General features: G+C 39.9%; 3 protein-coding genes across 3 annotated transcripts; 1 reads left to right on the top strand and 2 right to left on the bottom strand.

The window, feature by feature from the left end:
- The first annotated feature begins 6 nt into the window (after window positions 1-6).
- CUNH10orf88 (chromosome unknown C10orf88 homolog) lies at window positions 7-6,447 on the top strand. The gene is made up of 5 exons (XM_085299088.1): window positions 7-194; window positions 654-726; window positions 1,302-1,508; window positions 2,326-2,795; window positions 3,797-6,447. The coding sequence occupies exons 1-5, from the start codon at window positions 85-87 to the stop codon at window positions 4,023-4,025; spliced, it is 1,089 nt and encodes a 362-aa protein (XP_085155214.1). The 5' UTR covers window positions 7-84; the 3' UTR covers window positions 4,026-6,447.
- CUZD1 (CUB and zona pellucida like domains 1) lies at window positions 5,660-14,872 on the bottom strand. Its single transcript, XM_085299089.1, has 9 exons — window positions 14,791-14,872; window positions 12,682-12,817; window positions 11,807-12,021; window positions 11,394-11,544; window positions 9,922-10,145; window positions 8,915-9,087; window positions 7,864-8,249; window positions 7,282-7,550; window positions 5,660-5,835 (listed from the first exon to the last, which is right to left on the bottom strand). Exons 1-9 carry the CDS (start codon window positions 14,870-14,872, stop codon window positions 5,660-5,662), a joined length of 1,812 nt encoding a protein of 603 aa, XP_085155215.1.
- Window positions 14,873-18,479: 3,607 nt separating this feature from the next.
- On the bottom strand, window positions 18,480-26,543 carry LOC146599134 (scavenger receptor cysteine-rich domain-containing protein DMBT1; the record flags this gene model as incomplete). The annotated part of the gene is made up of 5 exons (XM_085299118.1): window positions 18,480-18,729; window positions 19,392-19,777; window positions 21,108-21,283; window positions 25,087-25,119; window positions 26,123-26,543. Coding segments are annotated over 5 exons (1,266 nt in total), but the record flags the coding sequence as incomplete, so codon positions are not given.
- Window positions 26,544-27,074: the final 531 nt, after the last annotated feature.

Genomic DNA, 27,074 nt, shown 5'->3' with positions numbered 1-27,074 from the left:
GCGGTGCTGGAGCGGCCCGCCGGCGGCGGGGAGGCCGCGCCGTGCGTGCTGCGCCTGGAGTGCGAGCCGGCGGGCTGCGAGGAGATGGTGTCCGTGGCGGTCGTGAGCGAGGCGCGGCACATGGAGGTGTACGTGGGCGAGGAGTACTGCGGCACCGGCCGCGGCGAGAGCGCCGCCGCCCTGCGGCCCCCCGGGTGAGTAGCGGCCCGCGCCGCGGGCTCCGGGCGGCGGGGGGCCGAGCCGTGGGTGGGCGCAGAGCGCTGCCTCGAGSGCCGCTCCCGCGCCTGGAGAGCGGGCCAGAAAGCAGAGGGAGCGGATTTGTTTCCCCCCCCCATCGGCACTGCCTTCCACGCTTTGCCCCAGGAGTTAAAAGCTACGAGAAAACAGGCTAAGTCATAAATCAACGTGTACGTTGTTTGTTAGACAAACAAAAGCAACCAACTTGGAGCTTCAGGGCAGGTGTGTGAGTAACAGACCAAATTTTGAAAGCTGCTGTAGCAGATAATGTAAGTGCACCTAGAAATCCTTTTTCACGTAGATGTCCCTTGAGATTCAGTACATGTTGAATACAAGCCTTACGTCGATGTATTACATTACAGGTTGTTTCTTATCTGAGTAGCTAGTGATATTTTGTAAATTTGATCTTCTTCTAGTGAAACTGAAAAGGTTACTTTATACAAAAAGTATCTCAAGCTGGAATGTCCGACAGCCTCCTGTAGAGTTAAGGTAGGGGCTTCTGTGGAACTGTTTAACGTCTCATTGTATTTTTAATCATCTCTTTCAATAAAGTTCTCTTATATTGTTGGTCAAATTATTGTTATTTTTATACAGTAATTGTTTCACATAATTATTTAAAATCACTTAAATGGTCTTACAGTCTTAATAGCCTGATTCTTTTAAATTCATATCACAGATGTCTTTTTAAGTAGACTTAATGTGTGTATGCAAGCAATGCCCTTTTAGTGAAAAAACTTCATAAACTAGATAAACTGTAAATTGCCAACAGTTGGTATGTAATCAGAACTGCAATCTGATGTATTTGCTAATAACTATACAGTTAAATAAGAGATTTCGAAGAAAAATGGCAAGGTAAAATGAGTATAATTTCTTAGGGGAGAAATATATATGTGTGTGTGTGTGTGTATATATATATATATGTATATATATACATATATATGTATGTACCCATGCGAACACACACACGTGTATATATTTAGATCCAAGGAGTAGTGCATTGTCTCGTACAAATAAAATAGCATTTTTTTTCCCTAACCAAAATATTTTTTTCCTTCTTGCATTAGCTTCTCTCCATTGGTGAGAAACAAAGAGTACTCATCAGTAAAATAATTGTACAAGTGAAAACAATGTCTGCAAAATCAGCCACTGATTTTCCTTCATTAGGATCAAGCATAGATCTAAACAGAGTGCAAACTATAATGGAATCCATGGGGTCAAAGTTGTCTCCAGGTGCTCAGCAACTTATGGACATGGTCCGATTTCAGCAGAAAGTAAGTCATTGTGCTTTTCYGTAAACATGAATAGTGCTAATGTGAGACCTTATCTTCTGTAACAGTTAAACATGTTCTAAAYTAGTTCAGTGAAAAAACTATTTTTAACCCAATCTTTCTGCCATTTAAATCCTGATTTTGCTATTGCCAAGCTTGAAAATGTAACACGAATGATTGTTGTGTACTCAAGGGAATCACTTTTCCTAAATCAAGTCTTGAGTTAAGAATTTTATATCATCATAATCATCATCATAATCTTAAACTTCACTGTCACTCTATCTTTCTGCCTCTCTGTCTTTCCCTTACGGTTGTTTCAGTTGTCAGTGCAGGATCATATGTGCATTTCCTGTTACGTTTGGGGTGTAGRTGGATGGGATGATTTGTCTGTCTATCTCTTTTATCTTTAATAAAGGCCTATCATCTTCAGCTAAAGGAAGCAAACTCATACAGAGCATCTCAGTTCTCCAAAGCAGGCTATTTTAACAGGATCCTGTATCCATCTGATGTTTGTTTAAAAAAAAAAGAAAGTCAGTCTTGGGGCTGTAGCATAATAAAAGTCTGATTCAAAATTAAAGYCTGTAAAACGTTTGGTGTTTAGAGACTGACAAGATTAAAACTAATGCAATAACATACATACAAACAAAATATTTCTATGCTTTTTCCCTAGGAATGTAATTCACAACTACTGTTAAAATCTTTACATCACTTAGTCAAATGCCATGGTTACAAAGAGTTATGAAGGATATATTGATTTTATTATGTAATTTCCATTATATTTTATTTGGAAGTATTATGTGTATTTTTATATTCTCATCAGAACAGTTTACCTCTTGGAGACAAATTTAATTGGATCTTTGAGAAAAATTCTGACTTTGAAGATGAGCATCCAGTAGATGGATTACATGGTGCAAGTATTCAGACATCAGTAGATCTATCATCCACTGAACCTTTGCCGGTTACAAACTGTTTATCAAGTGAGGCAGTATATGAAGACTTAAAAATAAACCTTGGTCTAAACACACAGATACCTGAAAGAGAGAACACTCCTGATTCTGGAGGACTTACTACTCAGCAAAATATACTGAACCCCAGAAATGATTTGAAAGTCATGAGGTCTTTGCTTATGCAGGAGCAAACAAGTGAAAATCCAAATATAGCTAATCCACGGGAGCTTCTTCCTTTTCTTCAAAACCTATGTCGTCAGGTAAATCATCTTCGGCTAAAAGATGGAAATAAGCATTTTGAGAGACACTCTGTGACTAAAGAAGAAGGCCTTCAGAGTGTTGGGTAAGTTAGATACATTTACTCAAATTTTAGTGGTTTATATTGATTGTCAAAAAAAAAAGCAAAAACAAAAAAAACAAAAAAAGCCCAAAACAAACAACAAATAACTCCAGGAATAATGAGTCTTAAAATATGTCATTTTGTAGGCTGTGTAGCAACAAACATGTTTCAGTTGATTTGTTTTTTGGATAATCTGCTTGAAGATTTTTTTTAAAAAAAATTATCTTACATTACTGTATAACTGTTGTCTTTCTATACCTTCCCCTCCCGCCCTGTTTCACTGTCTGTGGTTGCAGAAATATCACACTTTTTTGAATTATTTTATATATTTAGTATGTCTTTTCTGCTGTTACATTCTTACTCTGGCTACTTCCACCTCCTAAACTGTCATCTCCTTTTTTCACATTATGTGCCATCATCTTTCTGCTGTACTTAATTTATCTCATCCCATCAATCTTTCCTCTGCCTCCTCCCTTGTTTGCCCTTGCAGGAATTATAGTAGTAGTGCATTCAGTTTGATACCTAAAGAACCATAGTAAAAAAGATGAGATTTTAAGTGTGTTGCCTAGGTAGCAGGTTTCTAAGCCTGAATAGCTCCAGCAGCTGGGACAGTATAGTATATTTAAAAAAAATGCAGATGCAAAAAGTAAAGAATTGCATAGTGTTATAACTCTTGAAACACATGCAAAGAATAATGTGTGTTATGCTGACAGAGTTTGAGCTCTGAATACCCTGTTAGGTGTATTTTATTACACATAACTAAGTCTTTTAACACATAATTAAGCCTTCCTAAAAATAGTGTTGAATGAAGATGACTATTTACATATCCTACTGTGTATCTTAATTTTCTAGGATTTATAAAGTGACAGGCAGGCAGGGTATTTCACTTATGCTAAAAACCTAAGAATGCCCCTAGTCATTAAGACTAGTCATTCTTTTTTTTAAGCCTCAAGTCATTAAGAAACAAGTTATGTTTATTTTTTGTATATTTGCTCTTTTCACAGAGTAGAACAACAGCCTATTTGTTCGTATTTGGAAAAGATCATCTCAAAAAATATGGATCTGATGGAGAAAAAACTAATGGACTATATTGATCGTCAAATCCAGACTCTTCAGACACACATAGATAACAARATGGTTCTGTTAATGGACTTAGTTCAGAACTCAAAGCCAAACAAAATTTCACAAACACACTATGATACTAATGAGGGGTTCTCAAATGGAGAGAGATAGATGTATGTAGATATAGGACTCCAGTGTAAGTATTTTTCCAAGGGCAGTTTACTTCACAAAGTTTAGTATTTATGGAATTACATGAAGAACCTCAGTGTTGTTGACTTGCATTTGTTACTGTAATTCTATCCACTATTGTACACAGTTGTTTTCTGAAAGACCTTAAGAATGTATGTTTTTCCTAAATATAAGAATTTTGTATGCCCTTTGTGGCTTATTTATTGAAACAGCATTAGTAAGTCATGTAGAATACAGTATGCCAGTTTCAGYTTGAACAACAGGTAGAAATACTCTATAAACTGAGTTACAGCTTATCTATTTAGCTATATGTRATCACTTTTCTGAGGTCTATTGGTGTTTGCTTTTGCTTATAAACATGTAATGTGTTACCAGTAGAATAGAACTTGATTTCTTTGTACTTTTGGTTTATTTTAACAGTATTTGTGTTGAAGCTATTTATTATTGCAGCTATAAAGCTATTGAAGGAGGTGTAGTTCTTGCATTACTTAACTTAGACTGTAAGTTTAGAGACCGTAAGGTTAAGAGAGAGAGGCTAACTTGAATTCCAGCTTGGGTTCTTTGAAAGTCTTACTGACCGTACAGGCACTTAAGAGTTTGGGCTCCTTAAGAGAGAGAAGACTGACGTTATGCTTCTTTCCTACTAAATTCATTGAGCCTTGCAGGAGCAACTAGAATTAATGTATACAAGTCTTCTATTTATGCGTATTTTCTTACTCTTAAGAAATGTAAGCACTTCATTCGTGGTTCCTCCTAAAAGGACCTAGTTTAGCAAATAGAGAGTGCTGGGGGAGGATCTGTTACTTTTTGGCAGCCTTAGGCCAGAGAGGTAGGAATGTGGCTCTGAGTGTGTCTTCTAGGAAGATCCGTCTGAGGTTCATCCTTCATTCTGTTTCTTCTTCTCCGAATTCTTGGGCTACATTCTATTTGTACCATTTAGCTATGACTATATGGGAACTTAAAGGTGGGCTCCAAAGTTAGATGCAGAGATACTTGTTATACTGTATGTCTTAAAATGCACTGAGCAAAAGCTRCAGGTGGAGAAGCAACTGCTGACTGAACAAACTGCTTGGGTATGTGCAATCCATTCTCTTGTCTAGTCTACCTAATATTTTGTTCTACACCGGGAAAATTGTTGTCTTTTGAAGATTGTTGCATCTTGTCGGTAGCTACACATAAGACCACATGCCAGAGAGAGGACAGTTTGTGCAGAATTTACAGCTTGCAGTTGTTCTCCAGCTTAAGTCATGCAAGTACAGTTTCAAAATGACTAAAAGATAAAAATAAGACCTTTTTTTTTAAAAAAAGACCTAAATTATCTTGTATTCTACAGGTCATTTTACACCTGTGAATTTAGCTTTTAGATACTTTCTAAGAAACACCTTGAAGTAGATAGTTATATTTTTTTTTCAACTCGATTTAAAATACAGTCTTAGGTTGAACTTTCTTAATTGCAAAAATTTTTAAATATGCTTCCAAGCATTGCTGTATTCCATTGCTGTTGGTTTATTGTGTTTTTTTTGTGTGTGTATGCACACGTGTGTCTTTCTCCTCCTCCCCGCTTTGGAGTGACAGACCTGAATAGGACACTTAATTTGTGTCAACTTCTAAAGTAGTTAATACGGACTCCGCATTTTTTGGTAGCCATATCCTAATTGGTGTCTGATGTGATATTTTAATATCACAGCTACCAAAATGATAATACTTGAAGTCAAAGTAACAAATGAAAGCATGTAGAAGCTGTACTGTTGCAGTTTCGGGGTTTCTTCAGCAGGCACTTTAGTGAAGGATTCTGTGTAGAAGGAAAGAAAAAAGTGAGGTTTTAATGTCTGGTATACTCTGTCATTTCAATGGAAATTCACTTTTTTCAGATATTTTTGTTTTGAGGGGGTGACCCACACTGGCTGCATATTTTGATTCAGTAGTACCAAAGAGCTGTAAACTCTTACGATATAGAAAGGAATAGTGTATAAAAGGGTGCTACAGTGTGAGTATGCTTGTGTTGATATTGTGAGCAAGCTTCTACCAAGCAATATTGTCATTATAAAAAAGATAGATTTTAGACATACTCCTGAAGCAAAGGTGGACAAAGAAGAACTTTTGGTTATAATACCCATCCCTCTTGATGGTTTACTAGGTAGTCCTTGATAAAGCTTATTATCTATGATTCTATGATCTTTCTGTAAATAGTGAAAGATATTATGGAAGCAGATTAACATTTTATAATGCTTTGACTGTGATCTGTCTGCAGCCTTTTCACATGGTAGATGTGGTCAGTTTCTAGCAAAATCTTGCACTCACTGAAATACATGAGAAGATGTTTGAAGTGTTGCTAGAATTAGGTTAGTAATTAAAAAAAATAAACAATATGTTTATTATTATTGAGAGCATGACTAATGGTAAACACTTCTTAGATGTGGCACCTGAAAGCATGTAGCACAGCTTGCTTTTCTCATGTGAAGTTACGTACTCAAGAAAAGCTGGAGCCAAGAGTATGGTGCAAGTTACCACACAAGCTTTTTAAATTTGCTTTTCTTTATTTTCTAGTCTGTTTTTCATTAGATCTCACTACTAAWCTATTGCACTGTAGATCAGACTGCAAATAGTGCTACAAAAGATACCAGATGGGGTAATAAAACTCAACATATAAAAAGCTTTGCAGCTCAAATTAAAAAGCATGTCTGTTTGAATTCTGGTTCAGTTACTGTCCTTTTAAAATTATTTTTGTTCTGGTAGACAATACAGTATGAGGASTTAACCTAGCGTTAAGTTATCTATGGTTATCATCCTGCATAGCTTTTCTGCAGAAGAATCAAAAGAAATTGTGGCATATTAAAAGATTTTTACAAAGATTGACTGTTCAATATAGAATGTTGTTTTTAAATAGTCTGTGGCTTTGAAAAGGAGCCCTATTTAGTATGTTTACTTCGTCCAAAAAAAAGAAAATTTAAAATCTGAAATCCTTACTTACCATTCAAAACATCTTCTGAATTGTTGGATCCTGCACATACTATGTATGTAATTAGGATTGACTACTACTTTTTCTACTTTAAAAAGCACACCTGAACCTGAAAGACCATCAGTCAAATACTTTTGTGATCTCACAAAATGCAGACTTTTATTCAACTCCTTGCTCTGATGCCAAGTTCAAAACTAACATATTTCATTAGTGGAGCAAATATAACAATTTTACACAAAGAATGAGCATAATCATTCTGGACTTTTATATCCCTCTTACCTGAATGATCAGCAGATCTGCGATCTCTTTTCAGGCAGATAGGACCTACCACAGCATTAGTCTTCCACATATATGAAGAAATAGCTCTTTTCTGCCTAGAGATACAGCCTTGAGTACAGCGAGACTTTCCGTCATTGCTGTCGCAAATTAAAATATCACACTGGAGATACACTGATGGAAAGTTCCGCAGGAATCTGAAGGCGTTAAATTTGAATCTTCCATAGTGTTCAAGTGGTGGGTAGGTTACCGTAGTGTCATCTTGATTACAGCTGTAACAGAATTTACAGATTTGCTAGTGATCCAGATACCATAATCATTCTTGGTAATATCATCAGCTATGCTACAGCATTTAGCTATGGCATTTATCTACATGTGGACTTATAATGGTTTTTCTTTTCCCCAGTGCAAATTGGTGCAAAATTTTCCTGGCTCCATTTTTATGACTTTAAATTTCTAGGAAATTCAGATTCTAACAAATATCTAACAAAGAAGATAAGTGGAAGAGATGCATTAAAAGAACTACAGTTTAGATTATATTTTCTCATATGTTGAGAGATGATCATAAATAGTTTAGAATCTTACCCACTTCTGATTAAGTCATATGTTGGTGATCCAAAATCAGATTTTGGAGATGCTATGCAGGTATCAATGAACACCAAAAGATTTGGGTCAGTGGAATGAAGGCTAACTTGAGCAAAGAGAGTTTGGTTCATGTCTACAAAATATGGAGATTGAAATACAGGCTTGGAGAATGAATCTGAATCATAGAATGACATGCTAACGTTGTATCTTCCCATGGCAGTTGTGTTTTGGATTATGTTATTTTCTGTTATGTACATGATTTCTAAGGTTGAATTGTTTTCCATTTTGCATTTTGCAATAATCTCTATGCTTTTTTGACGAGTGATAATATTGCCAGTTGCAGAGGCAGTTATGGTGTTAGTGTAGGTGATGCTCTGGCCTTCTCCCTGTGAAAGAAATTACGAAGTGTTCAGTTACACGAGCAGTGCAGTTGAAAAGCAACTGAGGTATGCCTATCAGAGGTTCAAGGTGATATTGCAAAACATACGTTACAACACAGACATAATCAGTCCTCCTGCTATTTGTCCAAAACACTGAGCCAACCCATGCAGCAAAAAGCTTAAGGAATATTGCACGAAGTACAATTGCACGAAGTGTTGAAGTACCATTGACACTTCAGTCACTCTTGTCAAAATAATGCTGTTAATGATTTCATAGGAATCCTAACTTCTGATGGACTTCACCCTTTCCACGTTACTCTAGCATAAGTGCCAGCCACATCACTTGCAGAGAATCTTTAAGTTACTCACTTAGTGTGGTGCTACTTTCAGTAACCTGTGTTKCAGAGGGAATGAAGCATAACATAAAAAAACTTGGAATTAATGTTTGAACTCTCCTAGGCTTCTCTATAAAGGGTCACTGATCACTGAGTTCTTACAGAGAGAAAAAATGTTCTTTTGATTTCAAGACTGAAAACATACAATTGGATGAGCTGTATGAAAGTAAGCCCACTGTTAGCTTCTTCATATGCTATTCATAAGCTGTTTCTACAAGGTCCTGTCATTCCTAGCTATTGTTAGTTTACTTCCGTAACTTTATTTTTTTCCTTTACCGTTTTAATCGTTCCACAGCTTGTTAATGGGAAGGAAAAAACCACTGAGTCTGTTAAAACTGGGCTGCAAGATGGATCATTCAGCTGTAATTGAGTTTCCTTATAACCAAAGGAGTTCAGGTAAGACTTGCTCAGAACAATTTTCATTCTCTCTGAAGAGCAGGTAAGGGATACTGCCATTGAAAGAAAAAAAAAAAAGTAAGTTACTACAAATCGTGCTGCAGTCGTTTCTAACTTGATCTAAATCAAGGCCTATCCTTGAGCCTGTTACATAGTTCTCGATTTGTCTGAGGCTGAAATGGTTTATACACATTTAAGATCATACAGAAGTCTGAACAAAATGTTATGTGTGACTCTCAGCACACGTTAGACAAACAACCACGTAAAACTCGTGTTGAAGGCTTAATTGTAAGCCCAGTAGCCCTGAAGGCATTTCAGTGTTTTTAATAGAGAAAAGGAATTGAAGTACTAGTGCAGAATAGTAGGTGAGGGGATTGGTTTATGGGGGATACTGAGGGGTTCAGTGGTTCTCCTTCCCACTTCAATGAGAAGATAGGAGTGCCAAATATAAACAGTAATGAAAACTGTCCAGCTCAGGGGAAAGAAACTAGCACATCCAAAACCTACTTGACTACTAGTGTTGACTACTTCCCTGAGAAACTGAGAACAAAAACATTTCAGCTAGTTAGTCAAAAAGTATATCTATACATCTGTAGAATGGTAGGAGTGCCTTCTGCATCAAAAAAAGAAAAACATCTTGAGTGGAGCTGACAGGGAAAAGGATTAAAAAAAAACTTGAAGAACAGACTTTCTTGTGCATCTTGGAGGTAGTAACTTATGCTCTGTAGGTGAGAGTAATGTGTTTCTCTGCATTTAGAGACTTAATGGCTACCAATATAAAGATTTAAATCCTCAGTATTAACTGACGTTTCTTTTCCATTTCCTTTGGTAAGGAGAGGACAGTGAGAAACAGCATCTTAGGTAAAAAATACAAGAACTAAACTTACTGTTGGGCTCTGGTGGACTTGGCAGTGGGATACTGGTGTACTGAGCAGAAAACCCTCTATAAGAATTGGCGTAATCTGTAGCAAGCACAACAGTCATATCATTTGAAGAAGATTCAAATTTGRGCAGAGAACGACCACATACTTTTCCAATTAAGCCAGAGGTAGTGGTGGGGCCATCATAGATTGCGACAAAATCAAATTGACAGTTTTTGTCTAGTTCCAGGCTACAGATATAGGAGAAAAAAAGAAAAAGTGATTATAAGGAAATCTGAGTATAGAGAACATTACTCATACTGGCTAAAAGATATGCTGCAGAATAAAGTGATGAGTAAAAGAACATGTAAATAGATATTATCAAAAGAAAATGTGGAAAACTCTTAAAGGCAAAAGATACTTGGCAAACTCCTGGTGGAATTAACGAACATTTTCTATTGCTCTCATGCGGGATCAGCTACACTGTTATTTTATAGCTTTTTTACTTTATATAATACTTATTTACTATAAATAAACACACCCTTAAATATGTTAAAAAGGTATCTTAAAAGAATGAAGAATTTTCACAGTATACAGTTGATTCATATTGATTTATGAGGTCACTTATCTGTGTGTATAGAAGCAGAGGAAGGCTCTTGCCCTTTTTCTAAATCTGCATTAGAGTTTATCTTAATGTTTGCACTCTTGGCCAAAAGCACCAGGCATTCTCTGGTGGGTGAATGCCCTAGAGGCCTAGAGCAACATCTCACTAACTATCTAACTAACAGGTGGTCTGTGGCCAGGACTGGCAAGGGCATCRACAGTGCTGTGTAGTGATTGTCATCTCAGAGGACCGTAATTGAGGTAATGACTTCCTACTGCATCCTATACATTCCTATACAGAATTCTGGAGTCAGACTGTCTTAGGAAGTGTTTTTGAAGATACTGGTCTTTGAATTCACTTGGTGTTTTGAGTGTAGCCTGATGTGGAAACATCACAGACAGACAACTTGATATCTATGTCTTAAGCTTAATCCCACCCTAGGATTCTAGTCACCAATTTCATTCTAGATAGAAGTTTTATTGCTATTGCGTAGTGGAAATACAAGTTGTCCATACAAACTGCACCTTGAAWAGCACAAGCATAGCTGATTTGGTGGAGTTAAAGACTTGCCTTTTTTTTTTTTTTTTTTGACACTATCAGTGGCTAACTCCTACACAGCATGCTTCAAATGTACCTTCCATGCATTTCTTCTTGCTTGCCTTTAGTTTCATACACCAATATCAAATCTCTAATYGCACTGCAGTAGCTGTCGGGCAATRTATAGTGATGCAAAACATGTTGCAATTACTTTCTTATAGGAGCCAGCAGAACACCTTTGTTTTAAAAGTGTATGTATGTTCTAAAAGTATGAAAGCGCTTCTGCTTCTTGTGTTTAAAATAATGCTTTTAAACAGAATGAAAAAAGAATAATAGAGCATAGTTGGCATTTACTCACAAAAGGTCACCAAACTGTAAGTTTATCTTTGATTTTCTTGCTGTTTGTATGTGCCAGACGCAGTAGGTAAACTCAGGGTAGGGCCTGGGGTAGTTGGGGCTGATAAATGTTCCATTGGGACCAGTTAAGTGCCCCCCACAATTATCAATTTCTGAAATGAAGAGTAAATACAATGGTAGTATAAGGGTTTATATAATAGTCCATAAAAACTAAAGCCTAAAGCTAGAGATCTAATATTGTCAATAGTAAGACTTATAGGATTCCATTCTGTCAGAAAAACTTAAAGATACTAAAGTTAACATTTCTAAATATTTTAGAGAATTTCAGGTCAGATGTATGTTACAAGATGAAACTTTGCACATAATGATGTAGTTCAAATGATAGTTCAATGAATGCAYTGAATTCTGACTTACTTGATTCTTGTGAGAAGAAATAATAGAAGGCGAAGAAGCTTCTTGTGAAAGCCTCTGAGTTTGTTGTTATGAGAAAAGTTAAACTATCTGAAGATGATTCAAACACTGGGACTGAGTCAGTGTTGTTGCATACTTGCCCAAGAAAAGGTGAATCAGTTGAGGGACCATCATACACTTTAATACTTTCTGTTTCACAGCTTGAAGAAGAAGCAAATCTATTAAAAAAAAAAAAAAAATAGAACTACCTAAACTCACTGTTAGCTAAACAAGCTCCTCAGAGTCTGCAACAGATTAAATAAATATTTTATTAAAGCAAATACAGGTAAATATTTGGAGGCATCTGTCTTAAGTTAAAATTATTAAGAAAGGGATAGGGATTTGGATTTTTCTCAGCTATGATTCTGTGTAATTAAGACTGAAAACAAAAAAGATACAGGAAATGGGTATAAAAGCTAGAATAAAAGAACAGTAAAAATGATTACAATCATTTCTAGTTGCTTATAAATGRAGAGCAGCTCTGGAACATGTTTGCTGCTTTACAGGATCAGTTGAACTGGATTTCTGTAATCAGCACCATCTTATAAAACTGAATGGAAAGAGTATGAAGGAAGGTACATGACTTTTACACTGAATTTAAGAAAAAATAAACATAAAACCTGTAGGTAAACCTTAAGATTTGCCTAAACATAAAATTAAGAATATGTGACAATTTAAACTTTTTTCAGTATTATGTGTACAGCAAAAGTTAAAGTATCTTGTATGTGTATTTAGTTATTAAAAATTCAGCTTAACCATACTAGTTTTTTTCAATATTTTTCTTATGCCATATACCAATGAAAAGAAACAATACAAAARTATCTGCAGAAAATACTTACTCAAAATAGGAGAAGATGAGCCTAATTGTCTGATTTGCAGTTCTATGAATTTGCCAGACACAGTTTGCATTTGAGTTTAGTTCTATTTTTATGGCTTTGTTGAGATCCCCAAGGGAGGCACCACAGCGAGGTAAACCTTWWWWWWAAAAAAAAAYAGAAAAAAATTTTGCRAGTGTTTCAAGTTTTCTGTTCCAGTAGTGTTTCATCCTGCACTGTGCAGAGACTGTGGAAAGGTACACCATGAAACAGACATGCAAAGCTTTGTACTATTCTGATTTTTTCATTTCAGTTATAGTAGTTTCTGAAACTTGAAGAGTAAAATATCAGAAGAATATTARAGAATACTTTTTGTTCTTACTTTCATAGTAGAGGAGAAAAGGAAGTTAGGGTAACTCAAATCACAGATGAAGCTAATGGCAAAACTGGAAATTCCAAGTGATGTAGGACACCTCAGCAAATCTCTGCTGCAAGGTCAGTTACCACAAGTACATCAAGCTTCCAAATTTCCTAAAGATTGTTGAATTCAGTTCTAAGTTTCYGCCCTTTACTTTGAAGTACTCAGGGGCCTAGGCCTGAGGAGTCAAAAGAGCTTTTCAGACTGAGCTCCTAAAGAACTGTGTGTATTTGGTACTGCAAGCAATTTTGGTCTTCCGTCTCTGAAAGGATACTGCAGAATGTGAAAAACCTCAGAGAAGGCAACAATGGTGACTGAAAGTTTAGACTAGTTTCCGGACAAGGAATAAGCAAATTAAAGCATTTTARGGTCAGAAAAGAGATAGCTAAGGGGGGAAAGGAGGTGGTAGAGGTCTATGAATTCGTGGAGAGGGTAAACATCAATCATTCTGTGATCCTGTGAAATAGGAGATATCTTTTCCAATAAATTTGATTGCCTGACAGGAAACCAGTAAGTTGTGATTTTGAAACAAAGGAATTGGCTCTTTGCACAACAGATATTCAGCTGTTAATCTTTGCTGCAGGGTGGTGTGCATGCTAAAAGTAAAATATTAAACAGGTTGARTCCATGAAAGTAAAAGCCTTTGATAAATACGTAATAGAAAGACAGCATCTCCTCTTTGGTTCAGGAAGTCCTGAACCACATTTTCTGGTGCCTGGGAGAGTATTCTGGGGAAGTTTTACTGCAGGCTTGTTTTCCTGTTCTTGGGATCATCCTCCATTGACTCTGATTGGGTTCAGGATAGTGGGACTAGCTGAACTTTAATCTGACCCTGTTCAGCTCTTATTTTATGAACAAAAACAAGTTGGGATTGCTATCACTTAACCAATGATAATAAATTGTTAAATTATTGCAGCATTGAGCATTATGTAGGAACCTTTGTAAAATTGTTGTCAATCAGTTTGAGCACAAGATCTCCTTTCTACTTTGATATTATCTAAAAATTATAGTCTGGAACAGCTGAAAAAAATTACTATACAGTGCATGCAGTCCCAGGTAAAAAGCTCAGGCTTTCTCATGAGCTCTAGGAGGAAAAGAAAGGTTTAGGAGGGACCTGTCTAGGCGTATATGAAACATCCCAGTAGTAAGAGTATTGCAGACTTAGCCTTGCCTTGCCCTCCCTGGAACCTCTCTGTGCCCCTCCAGACTGCTTGTGCAGCCAGGCACTTCTGGTACAGCTCTGCAACAGTACTTCGTTATCCTGCAATAGCTACCCATCAGTAATTAGGTAAACTGCTGGTATGAATACAGACCTGGGTCCCCAAGTTAGGCAACAATCCACTGTCTGTTGATTCTGATGGAGCAAGCCCAAATCTCTTTAAAAAAACAACTCCATTTCCTAATTAAGTTAGTGACTTTCCAAATTTATTCCTGTTACCCACAATACAGTATTAATTAGTAAAAGCATATTTCCACTCCAGAGTAAAATCCTTTCAAAAGCAAGTTCTTCAGTCAAATTGCCATAGAATCATATATTGGAACTCTTTTTTTTTCTCATTTTAACACTTGCTGGCACATTTGGGTGTTACTGTTGTACAGCAGTATGTTAAAATAAGATGCACTTTTGTGGATTTGACATTTTTCCATTCAATTGCCTGTAAAATAGCTGGGCTCATAAAAATTATTGGATAAAAAAAAATATGATATTCCCATACCTGTGAATTCTGTTGAGTTGTCTTCAGCAAGCGTTAAAGCAGCTAAGAAGGGCAAAAGAAAGAACTGCCTAAGCACCTGCATTTTGGTAAGAGCTGAGGTTAGGTTTTTCTAACTTTTATACCTCATGTGATTTCATAATCATTGTGTATTACATGGTATCATGCAGTGAGGGCTTAGTTACTGTTTCCCTTTAACAAATATAGAAGATACAAATGAGAAAATAACAGATGTGCCTATCTTTTAACAAGTAATACTTGCAGAAAGTTTAACCATGCTTTCGTCAGCTCTGCATCTCATGGTTTCGAAGCACGTTTTTCTGTCTAGTGAGCATGTGTCGAGGTCTGTTGAYGTTAGTTTGACATATACAGGAATGTTCTGGGTGGGTTTGACAGACCCTGTTCCCTGACCCACGTTCAGCAGTTTACTCACAGCTTCTTTGTTTCTTCTTTGTTTCCTCCTTAATTTGGAGTTAATTGGCCTATCCCTTTAGGCTGTACTGGACAAATCATTCAGTGTCCTTGTTGAGGATTCCTCAAGCTGTGAAATGGAACTATCAGAATAGTGTTGTCATGCTTAACAGTTCCCTATTGCTGATGTATTCATGGATGAAAAAAGTAAGATTAATTTTACCCACTGATTTAAAAAAGATTGCACAGAACCACTTTACAAATGACACTTTCTTAGTCCCACAGTAGAGGATGTATAAAAGGAATCAGCCTTTCCCTGTAGAGGTAAGGAAACATGCACAGTCCCAAGAGCCTCAGTTCCTTCTGGCAAGAGTCTAATCAACATAGGGCTCATGCATTTAGATCTCTTCTGCTTTAATATATTCCCACTACATTGTCTGTCTTTCCGTAAGGACCGAAGGTCTTGAAATCTAGACTATTTCCTAGAGCAGCAGCAGAAAACCAATGTAAAGGCTTCCAGAGATTGTGATAATGGCAGTGCCACAGATGTGTTATTACCCTAGCCTTGGCCTTTGATACGGTACTTACGCATGTGAATGGCAGGGAAAATGGGAGGTTAGCAGTGTGATTCTTTCCAATACAAAGAGCAGGTATCACACAGCTGTGCAAACAGAGGTGCTCTTTGAAGTGTACTAGTAAAGCCAAGTTGCAATGCAGACCACCTTGAAACACATTCCTAATGCTTTTCTTTTAGTTATGCACAATTCAACCAACCCCTTTAGCTTTAATTGTTTTAAAATAGTCATAACTGTGAGACTAGTAATGTGAATGCAGAAGCTTTATATTTCTTAAACTAATATTGACAATCTACTCYATAATTTAGAACTCCCTTTAAGGATTTTGAATGCAACTCACTCCTTGCAATGTACTTGCACTGTCTTTAAGCGCAGAGACACAGAATACATCTGTAAAGACATAGTGTTTGAATTCCCTTTAGTTTGCAGGAARTACTAAATTTGCATTCACTCTGTATAGCCTTTCATTTCTGAGGCTCAGCCACACATTTGCAAGCAATTTTGAAATGCTAACCACCATTTTGTATATCTTAATGTGTGCAGTGATACATGAAACCCAATCAATCAATGCTGGGTCCGTGAGGACCAAGAAAAAAATGTCAATGGCTATATGCTCTGGTTATAAGAGGTTTGAATAATAAACAAAGAGGCTGGTATTTTACCAATTTGGAATTACTTATGTATGAATGATTAGGCTATTAAGAGTATTAATGGTCCAAGTTCTTGAGCACTGGTCCAGTATTTCTGACAGGCTGAGCCAGGTCCAAGTGCTGGCACTCATGCTTTAAGCTAGCTGGAGGTTGTGCCTGCATTCATGTCTCTGAACAGCTACATCGCTGCACGGGGTACTTGCAGTGTGAGTTTGAGCACTCAAACTTCTTTCAAGTGTGTGTTAAGCCCATGCTAAGACAGCGTCAGATGTTCAGATGTCAAATGATGTTCACATTATCAGCCCGCTTCCAATTCCCTCTTCCACCTTGACAGAAAACAGCTAACAAACTTCAGGAAGGTCCTTTAAAATGAGAACAGAACAAGTGTACAGAAGGTATTTTAAAATAACAAGTCTTTAGCGTGCGTTAGTACAAAGGAACAAGGTTGCTGTTGAGAATCTGTTGTTTACAGGCACTTTCCCTGTTGTTTGCAGCTGAGAGTGCAATAGGAGGGAGAACATGGTTTCAAGCCCTTTAAATCATTACCTGTGGGAAGCAGAACAGCAGGGCTATGAGTATGATTGAGTTTGKTACAACCTAAGTGTAATTAGGAAATACTCTAGCTCTTGAGTCCTGGCTATATTTGTACCTGCCTGGCATTACAGTCTTGCAGTATCAGGGCTCTGGCTGCAAGCACTGACCTGCTCAGCACTAGGCAGGACAAAGCCAAGGCATCCTTGTTTTCCATCCTCTATTATGGGACCAGACATGAGGGGTTTGTTCAAACTTGAGATGTGAAATCTGTGTAATTTTGGCATTTGAGAGGTGTTGTTATTCATGGAAAAACTGAATTTTGGGATGGTTCTTATTCCTTTTTTAAAGGGACAAAGCTCGAAAGGGGAGGTAGCTGAAAAGAAGTGGCTTTTTGTCTTGTATTATACAGCTCTTAGGCACTAGGCATCTTTATTCAGGACAAAGCACCTCACTCATGATGAGTTTGAGTAATCTGCATACATCTACCATCTGGAGTATTGGCCTTGAAGATGATCTTCACACTTGGGCAAAGTTTATCAGATAATTAAATTTAACCCCTCTCTTTTCCTTGCATAATTGCTGTACTATCGCATAATCTTGCAATTAAGATAGTCAAGATATTTTGATCTATTATGAACTGGAGAAAATTATTATTTTTTTTTCACTAAGCCATTCCAAATAGGACAATTTAACATACTAAACTTCAGAAATAGTTTCTTGGTCCAAAGAGATATTTCTGCCCAGCTATTATTTGAACAGATATTGGAAAGAAATGAGATGAGCAACTGCCTATAATAAATAACATTTAGATCAAAAAGCTTTTATAATTCTAATCTGTAGTACTAAAAATTGGCACATAGAAAAACTACAGTAGCTTAAAGGTGTTGCCGAGATTATTTCTCAATATGTTTATAATATTTTTTCCAAATATTTTGAGTTTATATTTAAAATAATAGCTAGGATATTGTTGTGGTTACTAGAGATGGTTTGTCCTTTGATTTATGTCTCTTTATGCCTTTCAAAAGCCATTAAAGTAATTACTATGTTCCACAAGATGATGTACAGCTGGTCCTTCAACCTTGTCCTGTATCTTTTTAGGGGTCTTTGGATGGAGAGCACAAAGAGCAGCAATGTGCCCTCTACAGCTGCAAGGCAAGTTGGTCATTCTTAAATGCTAAGTATTTGAGCTATTGAGTGACAGTGCAACAGGGAGAATTGTCCAGGAAGGACTGTAAGAGAGAAATAAAGTCTTGATCAGGAAAATCAAGCAGCTAATACAAATATACTTTATAACTGAGAGTATTTACTGATGTTTAGGCTTTTACAAATGATCTGAAATTAAGCAATACCAGTGCAATTAGGAATAAAAGACCAAAGATAAATACCATCACAAAGCAAGTGCTCTGCTGTTGATTATAGAATTTCACAGCCTAGTATAATGCATTTTTAGAACTCACTAGCAAATGAGCAACACATTGATCACTTATGTAAGCAATCAACAATACTATAATTAAAAGAAGCATTAAATTCTTTTGAGTATAATTGGCCCAATAGTAATAATGTTTTCCTCATTGTCACTTGTGCCTTTTTTGTCTCTTGTCATGCAGCCCTGGTAGCATCGGGAATAATAATTATATTTGTTGCACACTGCCATTTTGCACTGTAGATAAATTGCTGAATATCTTCTGAGAAAGCTGGGAGGTCTAAATTTGAACTGCACAATCTTCTTGTCTAGTGGATAGTAGTTCCTGTAYGTTGTGTCTCTTATACACCTGAGAAAAAAAGGACAAAAAAACCCATAGAATTCTCACATAAAAGGAAGAAATAGTAACTATGTCATTTGCTACATTAATTGTAGGAAGCTTTCCTTGAAATTTTTAGCAGTGAAGGTAATCACAATTCACAGCATAAAATTTTGAACACAGATGTAACTAGATGGATTTTATGTATGTTGGTATATGTCATACATTATAATATATGTGTTTTATTTAAATGTATAAATGTAAAACACTTGATGGAATTTTAAATATAGAGTTACTGCGTAGCCCTGTTATCTTTCCAAAGTTATTTTTATTTCAGCTTTAGACTTTCTGAAGAACCATGAAGAATTCCACATCCCAGATTCACCAGAACCCTTTAATCAGTTATTTCTTCCTTCTATAAATTTATTATATAGATTTTTGAAATGTCTTCTGAGAATTTATACTGATTTCCCTTCCGTGGTAGAATATAGTTCAATTAATCATAAAGTGCTAACCAATAGRATTGTGTATTTTTACTCTAATAACRAGGTCATTTAAAATCCTGCTGCTTGTAGTTAGTGGATAACTCAAGTGTGTTTTAGGTCTGTAGATCTTTGGTATAGGTATTTGTTATTGTCTACAAGAAGTCAATCACAGCTGTTATTTTGAAATAGTTGAGATGTTTTTCTTACCCTCTTCTGATTAAATCGTGTGTTGTAGCTGTAAAGTCATGAGGATTTGGAGACACCAYGCATGTATCTGTAAATAGCATCAGATTTGGATCTGGGTAGTAGAGGSTAGCACGAACAAACACATCCTGGTTTGTGTTAACGGAGTATGGTGACGCCTTTACCGCGTGTGAAAAAGATGAAGAATCATAAAAGGCAAACTTCACAATGTATCGTCTAGACTGATTTTCCAGGTATGGAGACTCTTTAACATTGGGCATTGTTCCAGTATCATCATTCCTGTATATTTTGCAGGCGAAGTTTAGCAGAGAATTAATATTTCTGTCATTGAAGTTGCCAAAAGTGGATCCTACCACAGTGTTGGAATAGGTGATGGCTCCATGGGTAATCTGTTAAAACARTAGAGAGTTTAGAGCTGCAAAGTGATGCTGAAACCTTTTTCTGAGTTTAGTAGAAAATCAGGTGAGGTAGCAGACAACTGAATCAAAAATGGTAAAAAAAAAAAAAACGGTTAAAAGCTCATACTGCTACCTCTAAAGTAAAAGGTGGCAAAACCTTYGTACTTTTCATGACACTGATAGAAAAAAAGAAAAAAGTGTAACCATAAAGTATCAGAATATTATTAAGCCTTTTGGGCTAGTGATCACTGTAGGAGGACTGTAGGAGCTTTCTTTCTCTCTTGTTACAATCCCTTGCTTTCCTAGAAATTGGCTCTAACTGTAGCAAAGCCAGAATTTGTCCTTTTGGAGACTTCATTTACGATGAAAATCGGTCAGTATTGGTACCTTTGGTCCCTTGGAAGGGACCTTGGACCTTTCAACTTTCCCAGCATCCTGGGACACAGACTTCTCAATTTCCGCACGACTCCTCCATTATCCTTTTCCCCTGGGATGTGTGCATGRGGTTCAGCTCTCCCTACTCTGGGGATCCAAGGCCTGGCCCTGAGATGGCCCAGCTGTGTGATCTTGGCTCGTACAGCTGAGGAAAGTTGCCAAGTTGTGAGAAAGAGCTGTGAGAAAGTCTCTAGAGCAGAGCCATGAAAGAGAAAATTACAGATGGGTAGGGCTGTTGATTCAGGATCATTAGTAGCTCTGGGATTCAAGAGGGAAGACACCAACATAGACAAGTATAAAATCTTAAAGGGAAAAAAAGCATGGAGTCAGCAGAAAATGGCAGCAGAGCAAAACTGAGGGTCCATTTCATGGTGCTGTGTAGGAAGACCCTTCCCCTCCTCACTGATGTCCGCCTGGGCAGCAAAGACTCTTTGGGTGCCTTGTTGGTATGGTAAGCACGCTAATGTGTAACTCATTAAACTCTGCTATCTGGTGTGTGTATTAGTGAATACATCATTGCTTTGTACTTTGAAGTTGTGCATAATCCACTTGCAGAGTCTCCTGGTGCATGGCTGTAAGTGCCCAAAACAAAGTGGCCTGAAGAGGGAAGAGTTATAAAAGGGAAGAGGGGAAAGTATAGGGAGGGTTGATAATATCATTATAACCTGGAATCATGAACTTCTAGAAACATAATTCTGTTGTGGTTTCAACATAATGTCCACCTATGCTTTGGGTGTCCCACATCCATTACCCAAAGACTTGGCATTCACAAAGCTATGCAGCGGCATCATCCAGTAACAATCTTTAAAAAAAATATTTTGAAAAGTGTTCATAAATAACTTTGCTGATGTCTTGACATGATAATTTCAAAAATAAGCATTCTTACCTGCCTTCTTGTACCACAGCCATTGTATGGTATATGGAACACGACATTGTAATTGGTAATCACAGGCTTACATCTTGGGTCATTCAAGTGAATATTCCATGCAAAGTAACCTCTTGAACTGATATAGGCTCTTTTAATAATTGCCTGCATGTATTTAGGTAGGCAAGTAAGGGTTGCTGGAGAAGAAGAAATTTAAGGTTATTAAACAATACTTAAGCATAGAGTAAAATGCAGCATGTTTTAAATACCAGTATGTTTTACAAATGCAAACATGTGTTTTGCTGACTAACATGGAAATAACCACTGAGTGGTTTTCTTTAACTGTGTAAGTATTGCCATTGAAMGTTCATGGCTCCTTCCTATGACTAACACTGCAGTTACAAAAATTAGTTCTGTCTGTCACCCTTCTGGGAACAAGGTGAGCTTGCAGCGATAACCCACTGAACTGTTCCTTTGGTAAGCAGTCTGGTGGTCTCCAGACAGACATTTGAAACATGTAAATATATTTCTTTTATAAACTGCAGCTACAGGTCAGCTCATCCCCTTGATGCTGCCAAAGGCAGTATGGCTGCCAGTGCCTTGCCCTGCTGCCAGCCACAGCAGAGGTGTTGGTGATGCAGGCAATCCCTCAGGGTCCTGCTTCCCAATTTCTCTTGCAATTACATACCCTCTGCCATCTTCTCCTCTCTGGAGTCATCTTCCCATGGAGACACTTCCTGAAAACTTGCCTTTTGTGCTTGAGGGCAGCTACTCTTGACTTCCCTATCCTGTCTGGCATGGCAGCATTTAAAGTTTTGTGCTTTAAGGAGCACTCCTCCAGCAACCCAAGGTATGGGGCTTGCTAGAAACACCACACAAAGCTTAGGGCTTCCAAAAGTCCAACAGTGAGCCTACAGAGAACAACAAGGCAGACCTACTGAGRGGAAGAGGAAGAGCATGGGTTTCTCTAAAGGACAAAGACATCTGATAAAACTGCAAGACTTTCCTATCTTTTACCTTGCATAYAGTGCACTTGAAAAGAAAAGTAATTACAAAAAACAAAGAATGGGAAAACATTACCGTAGCTTGTGGATGCCGGCGCTGTTTTTAGATGAGATTTTAATGCAAGAAAATAAAAAAATAATTAATACTGAATCATGAAAATTTGTGCTGGTATGTAATCAATTAACATTCATTGTAATTAACTGAATGCAGTAAGAGTAGGAGATTTTATGTAGTGTAATGTAGGAATGTAGTTGGCATGTACAAAAGGCTCATTTTAAAAAAATGTGCAGGTTTTGCTCCTGTTAGAAAGATCTACACTAAAAAGGATAAATATTGGCTTTAATAGGAATAAGATTTAATTAWATGTATTCATTTGTGTAGGCAGATAATTTCATGCTCAAAAGCTTGCTTTGCATCCAAAGTTCAGCTTCCTGTATGTTAGCAGCACAGGAATATATAAGTTTTATTGACACAGCCTGAGTGTCCTTTACTAGCATGTAGCTGTTTGAACGTCTGGCACAAAGGAGAGCTTAGTCTGCTCTCTAAGCATTAGAGGCRAAATACTGTTTGATTGATGAGCAAAATTTAGAATTTTACATTTTTCAAAAAATGAACACCACTGTAGAAAACTTTATTTAAGAATTCTTATGTAAGGCTAAATCTCACTGAAAGTATCAGAAAGATTCTCATTGATTAGAAAAGACTTTGTGCYAGGAGCTTTAAATACACAGACATACTCCTCTGTCAGTTAGCTAATCATTTTAAAGGAATCATGATTAAAAATTAGAAACATAATTAGTCTTTCGGAAGAAATTATGCATTTTGAGCCATGTTTGCACTATGGCTGACACAGTGAGGCTCATGTCCAGCACAAAGGACTTCAAGGCCMATCTCTAAGGGGAGTATCAGGAGCTGGGTGCAGAACTTGCACAGGGACCAGGAATATGGCATGAATGGAAAAAGACTGAACTAACAACCATCCTCAGACCACGACTACAAACATTGCTTTTCCAGGCCTCTGTGTATAATGTTCAAAGATGATAACCATTTAAAACATCTTTTCAAGTAGCAAAACATACCTGAAGATTAGGTAGAATGAAARATGGTGAAAGGCAAAAATCTGATCCTTCTATTGTGTTATAGTCAAAATTTGCACAATCCTCTTTAAAAAGAAATAGCAGTGCAACTACAGACTCAAAGCTTAAAAGGCCTCRTTAGATTTACCATCTTCAAAATACAAAAAAGAGAAAATGAAATCATCTCTAGTGTCCTTAACATATGGCTGTTGAGAACAGATTGTTCAATTATCTAATTATAGAACAGCCAATTATATAGTCAGCAGAAAATCAGATCAGATGGCAATSGAAACCAGTGAAGTAGCAACTAGGCTTATTGATAGATCACACTGCAGACTTTAAAACCATCAGCTACTGATAACTATGAAAATAAGAGTCTTACTGCCATGGATTTCTTACTTTATAGGTTTTTTTAAAGCTGAGATTCCCCTTTAATGTTGCATTTTTTTGTGTGGAGGATTTGGAATTGCCCCTTTATAAAAGATGGTTCAGAAGTCAGGACACCAGTATCTGCCTGGCCAGGAGAATTTTGCATGTGCCCAGCGCTGCAGGGCACTGCTGTGAGGAAGAGCATCCCTCTCCTTGCAGGAGAAAGCCTCACTGCCTTCCCTAAAATGGCACTGGTTTTAAGGAGCTTTTGCTTGCAGAGTTTCTCTCCACCTGTGCTTGCAACATGCAACTCCCATCATGAGGCAGTCACGATTATTTGTGTAATCTGGGGGTCTTGTTTTTCATGATTATATACTACTACTGCTATCATGGTTATTGTTGAGGGAATCAGTAGTTTACTCCCAAGGTTAAACATTAAACCAGTTATACTAAAATTAAACAAATACCTGATTTTTTAACTGTAGTGTCTTCTGTAGGGGCTGGTCAGAGACATGAAAGAAAATAAAGCCGCAATTCAACCATTGCCACAGTACTGTAAAGACTTGATGCATCTGAAATAACAGGACTGCAGGCTCTCATTCAAATGATTAACCACTACTACATTTGGAAGATTCTGCCACTGCAGATCCTGCAACATGGGACAGGCTTTAGAAAAATCTGCCTTGAGGATGAGGCYCCTTGCTGCCAGAAATGTGGGAGAAGCCTCAGTAGGAGGAAAACATATCCTATGTGCAAGCAGATTAGTACAGAAGCCAAAGGAGAGGCGTATGGAATTAACCTTGAAGTTAACTGCTAAATCCATGAGCTTATACAAAAAGTGGAGACAGGAAGCCACTCAATACATTATCACATTAATACTTTGATGCACAACTAAGCATGTAAACCAGAATAACACTGCATTACTTACAAGTGGTAAYGGCTGCTGGTTCAGGACTATGAAACACTGGTAAAGCTGAAGAGGCTGGTATTGTGAAGAAAGAAAGATGAAATTAAGTTTTGTCTAAATTATAAATACATCGATGAGTTACTAGGTAAATAGTAAAATTGTATCTCATATGTGCAAGGACAAGGATATTTAAAATCATTTTGTTTGGGTATCATTGCTGGGATCTCTGTTCCGAGCAGGCTACGCCGCCACGCACCAGTCAGGAATATTAGTGTGATACAGCTGCTCTTCAGCTAGTGCGTTTTGCAGGAGCGCCTCTTTTGGCATTCGTGGAGACCAGCTGGTGGTCTTCTGGCTCCCTTGAGCGGGGGTGGCACTCGTATGCCCGAGCGCGTTCGTCTGCGCASAGGCCACCACGCGGCCTCTGGCAGGACAGCAGCGTYCCCAAACGAGCCCYGTGCAGCCGGCGCCAGGAGCCGGGTGCCCCTGGTGTGCCTGGGGGCTGCGGGTGTGGGAGGGGGCCCTCCAGCTCCGCGAGAGCGCCCAACTCAGCTCAGGGCAGAGCAGCTCCCCAGTCCTCACGGGGAGGACACAGAGTTGGCCAACCGCCAGGCAAATACCCGCGCAGCGAAGCAGGAGGTACCTGTTGCTTCAGGTGTGGTTGTCTCCACGGGGACTGTGAGGAGAGAAAAGAAAGGCGGTCAAAAAGGTCATGCGAACGGGGTCGTGGTTCTCGGGTAGGAAGCGGGAGAAGCAGGAGGACAGGCAGGGCTCTCCGCCTAGCGCCGCTCCGGGGACGTCTGGCGAAGCCTTGGCGGAGCCYGCGGGCTGTGTTTCTGCTGCGCGACGGCGGCATTTAGAGCGGCAGCGTGCCGGAGGAGTACGCCTGGCCACGGCAGGGGCGAAGCAGCAAACGCCGCGGGCGCTGCAGTCGTCTCAGGCCGGGCTCCTGCGGCAGGCTGAGCGCGAGCTGAGCTGCTGTTTGCGGGGAAGACGCTGCCGTGCTGCCAAAGGTGCCAGGGGAGCGGGAGCCTGGCAGGGGAAGGAAGCCGAGCTGCTTTTCAGTGAAAGCAGTGGCGTGCTGGTGGGTTAGGCAGGCGCAGAAGCTTTGGCTCTGTCGACTAGGAAGCTGCAGAGGCGAGCGTGGCTTGTGCCGCACAGCGGCTGGGGGGCACGTGCRTGCAGAAACGGTTTGCGGTGCGCGAGGAGCAGCGGCTGGAGAGGGACRGGGCGGACCGGGAAGACGCGCTGCCAGGCTGACCGTGACTTCTGCTCCCGAAGCGTTTCTCCGGAGGCTTGCCGTGTAYGCRCGGTAGCTCGGCGGCTCGTAGCGCGTTAGGGCAGAACGAGGTTTCTCCGTGATCGCGAGCGGGGAGCACCGCGTGGTGCCGAGCAAAGGGAGGGGAGAAGCGAGGGCGCAAGGAGGAGCCCCGCGGTCCCTAAAGCTGCGGGCCTGGGACAAGCCCTCGGAGGCTTGCGGCAGCCCCGTGCCCGTGGCAGCTGCCGGCGGGGCGGAGCGGAGCCCGGTGCGCGGTGGGACCGCCGGGAGCGGCGCTCGTGGCTCTGTGCGCCCCGCGGCCCTGGGTGGCGGGGCCGGCGCCCGGCTGTGCTGGCCGGCGCTCTGGGCTGCCGCAGCGGGCCCGCGGCCGCGGCGGGGTGGGACGGGCGGAGGTGAGCACCTGCGCAGACGAYGCCGGCRTCCTCCTTGTGGCGGCAGTCGTGGACGCCCAGCCCGCGGTGAGAGCACTGGGCCAGCGACGCCTCGTCCCCCGTGCACGCCACCTCGTCCAGGAGCACGGGGCCGGCGCCTTCGCCAAAGAAGGCGTTGCGGTGGGCCGAGACGACGTCCCCGCAGCCCAGCTGCCGGCACGCCACGCTGGCGTCCCTCAGGTCCCAGGCGTCGTCGCAGACGGTGCCCCAGCTGCCGTTGTGGAAGAGCTCGAGGCGCCCCTCGCAGGGGCCGCCGCCGTCCACCAGCCGCAGGGCCATGTCTGGGGGAAGCAGAGGGAGAGGCGGGGTCGCGCGGTGGCCTGGGAAAGGGCCGTCCCGGGGGCGCTCCTCACCTACCTGGAATTGCCGTTGTCGCCTGCTCTGTAGACACTGTCCCAAGAGAAGGGAAAAGCCACGCTTCAGGCTAAAGGCACGAGCGCGAGCGTAACAGAGGCCCTCTGCCCTGCACCTCTGGCTTGAGAGCTTGGTTTAGAAGGGGGATTCCCTTTAGCGTTGCATTTTGTGAGTGGAGCACTTGGAGCTGCCCTTCACGAAAGCTGCTTCAGAAGTCCTGACAGCAGCACGTGCCCGGGCCGCAGAGTTTTGCGGGTGCCCGGGCCGGCAGGGCACTGCAGTGAGGAAGAGCATGCGCCTGCCTCGCGGGAGAAAGCCTCGCTGCCKTCCCCAAACCGGCGCTGGTTTCAAGGGGCTTTGGCTTGCAAGAGCTTCTCTGCACCTCTGCTCAGAGCAGGCTACACCGCCACGCGCCACTCTGGAACCGTAGCGTGAGCTCAAATACCTGGTACTTCCGTCGTCGCGTGCTCTGTGGACGCTGTGGCAAGAGAAAGGAGAAGCAGGCTTCAGTGATCTGGGCGTTTCTGAGGAAGCTAAGCCTGGCCTGCCAGGCCAAGGGCAAGGCCA

The sequence above is a fragment of the Rhea americana genome, unplaced genomic scaffold (genome assembly GCF_003343005.1).
Source record: "Rhea americana isolate MKP2758 unplaced genomic scaffold, rheAme1 scaffold_145, whole genome shotgun sequence".
In the NCBI taxonomy this organism is placed as follows: domain Eukaryota; kingdom Metazoa; phylum Chordata; class Aves; order Rheiformes; family Rheidae; genus Rhea; species Rhea americana.
Note: the sequence above shows the minus strand (reverse complement) of the source record. Positions and strands in the feature narration are given on the sequence as shown.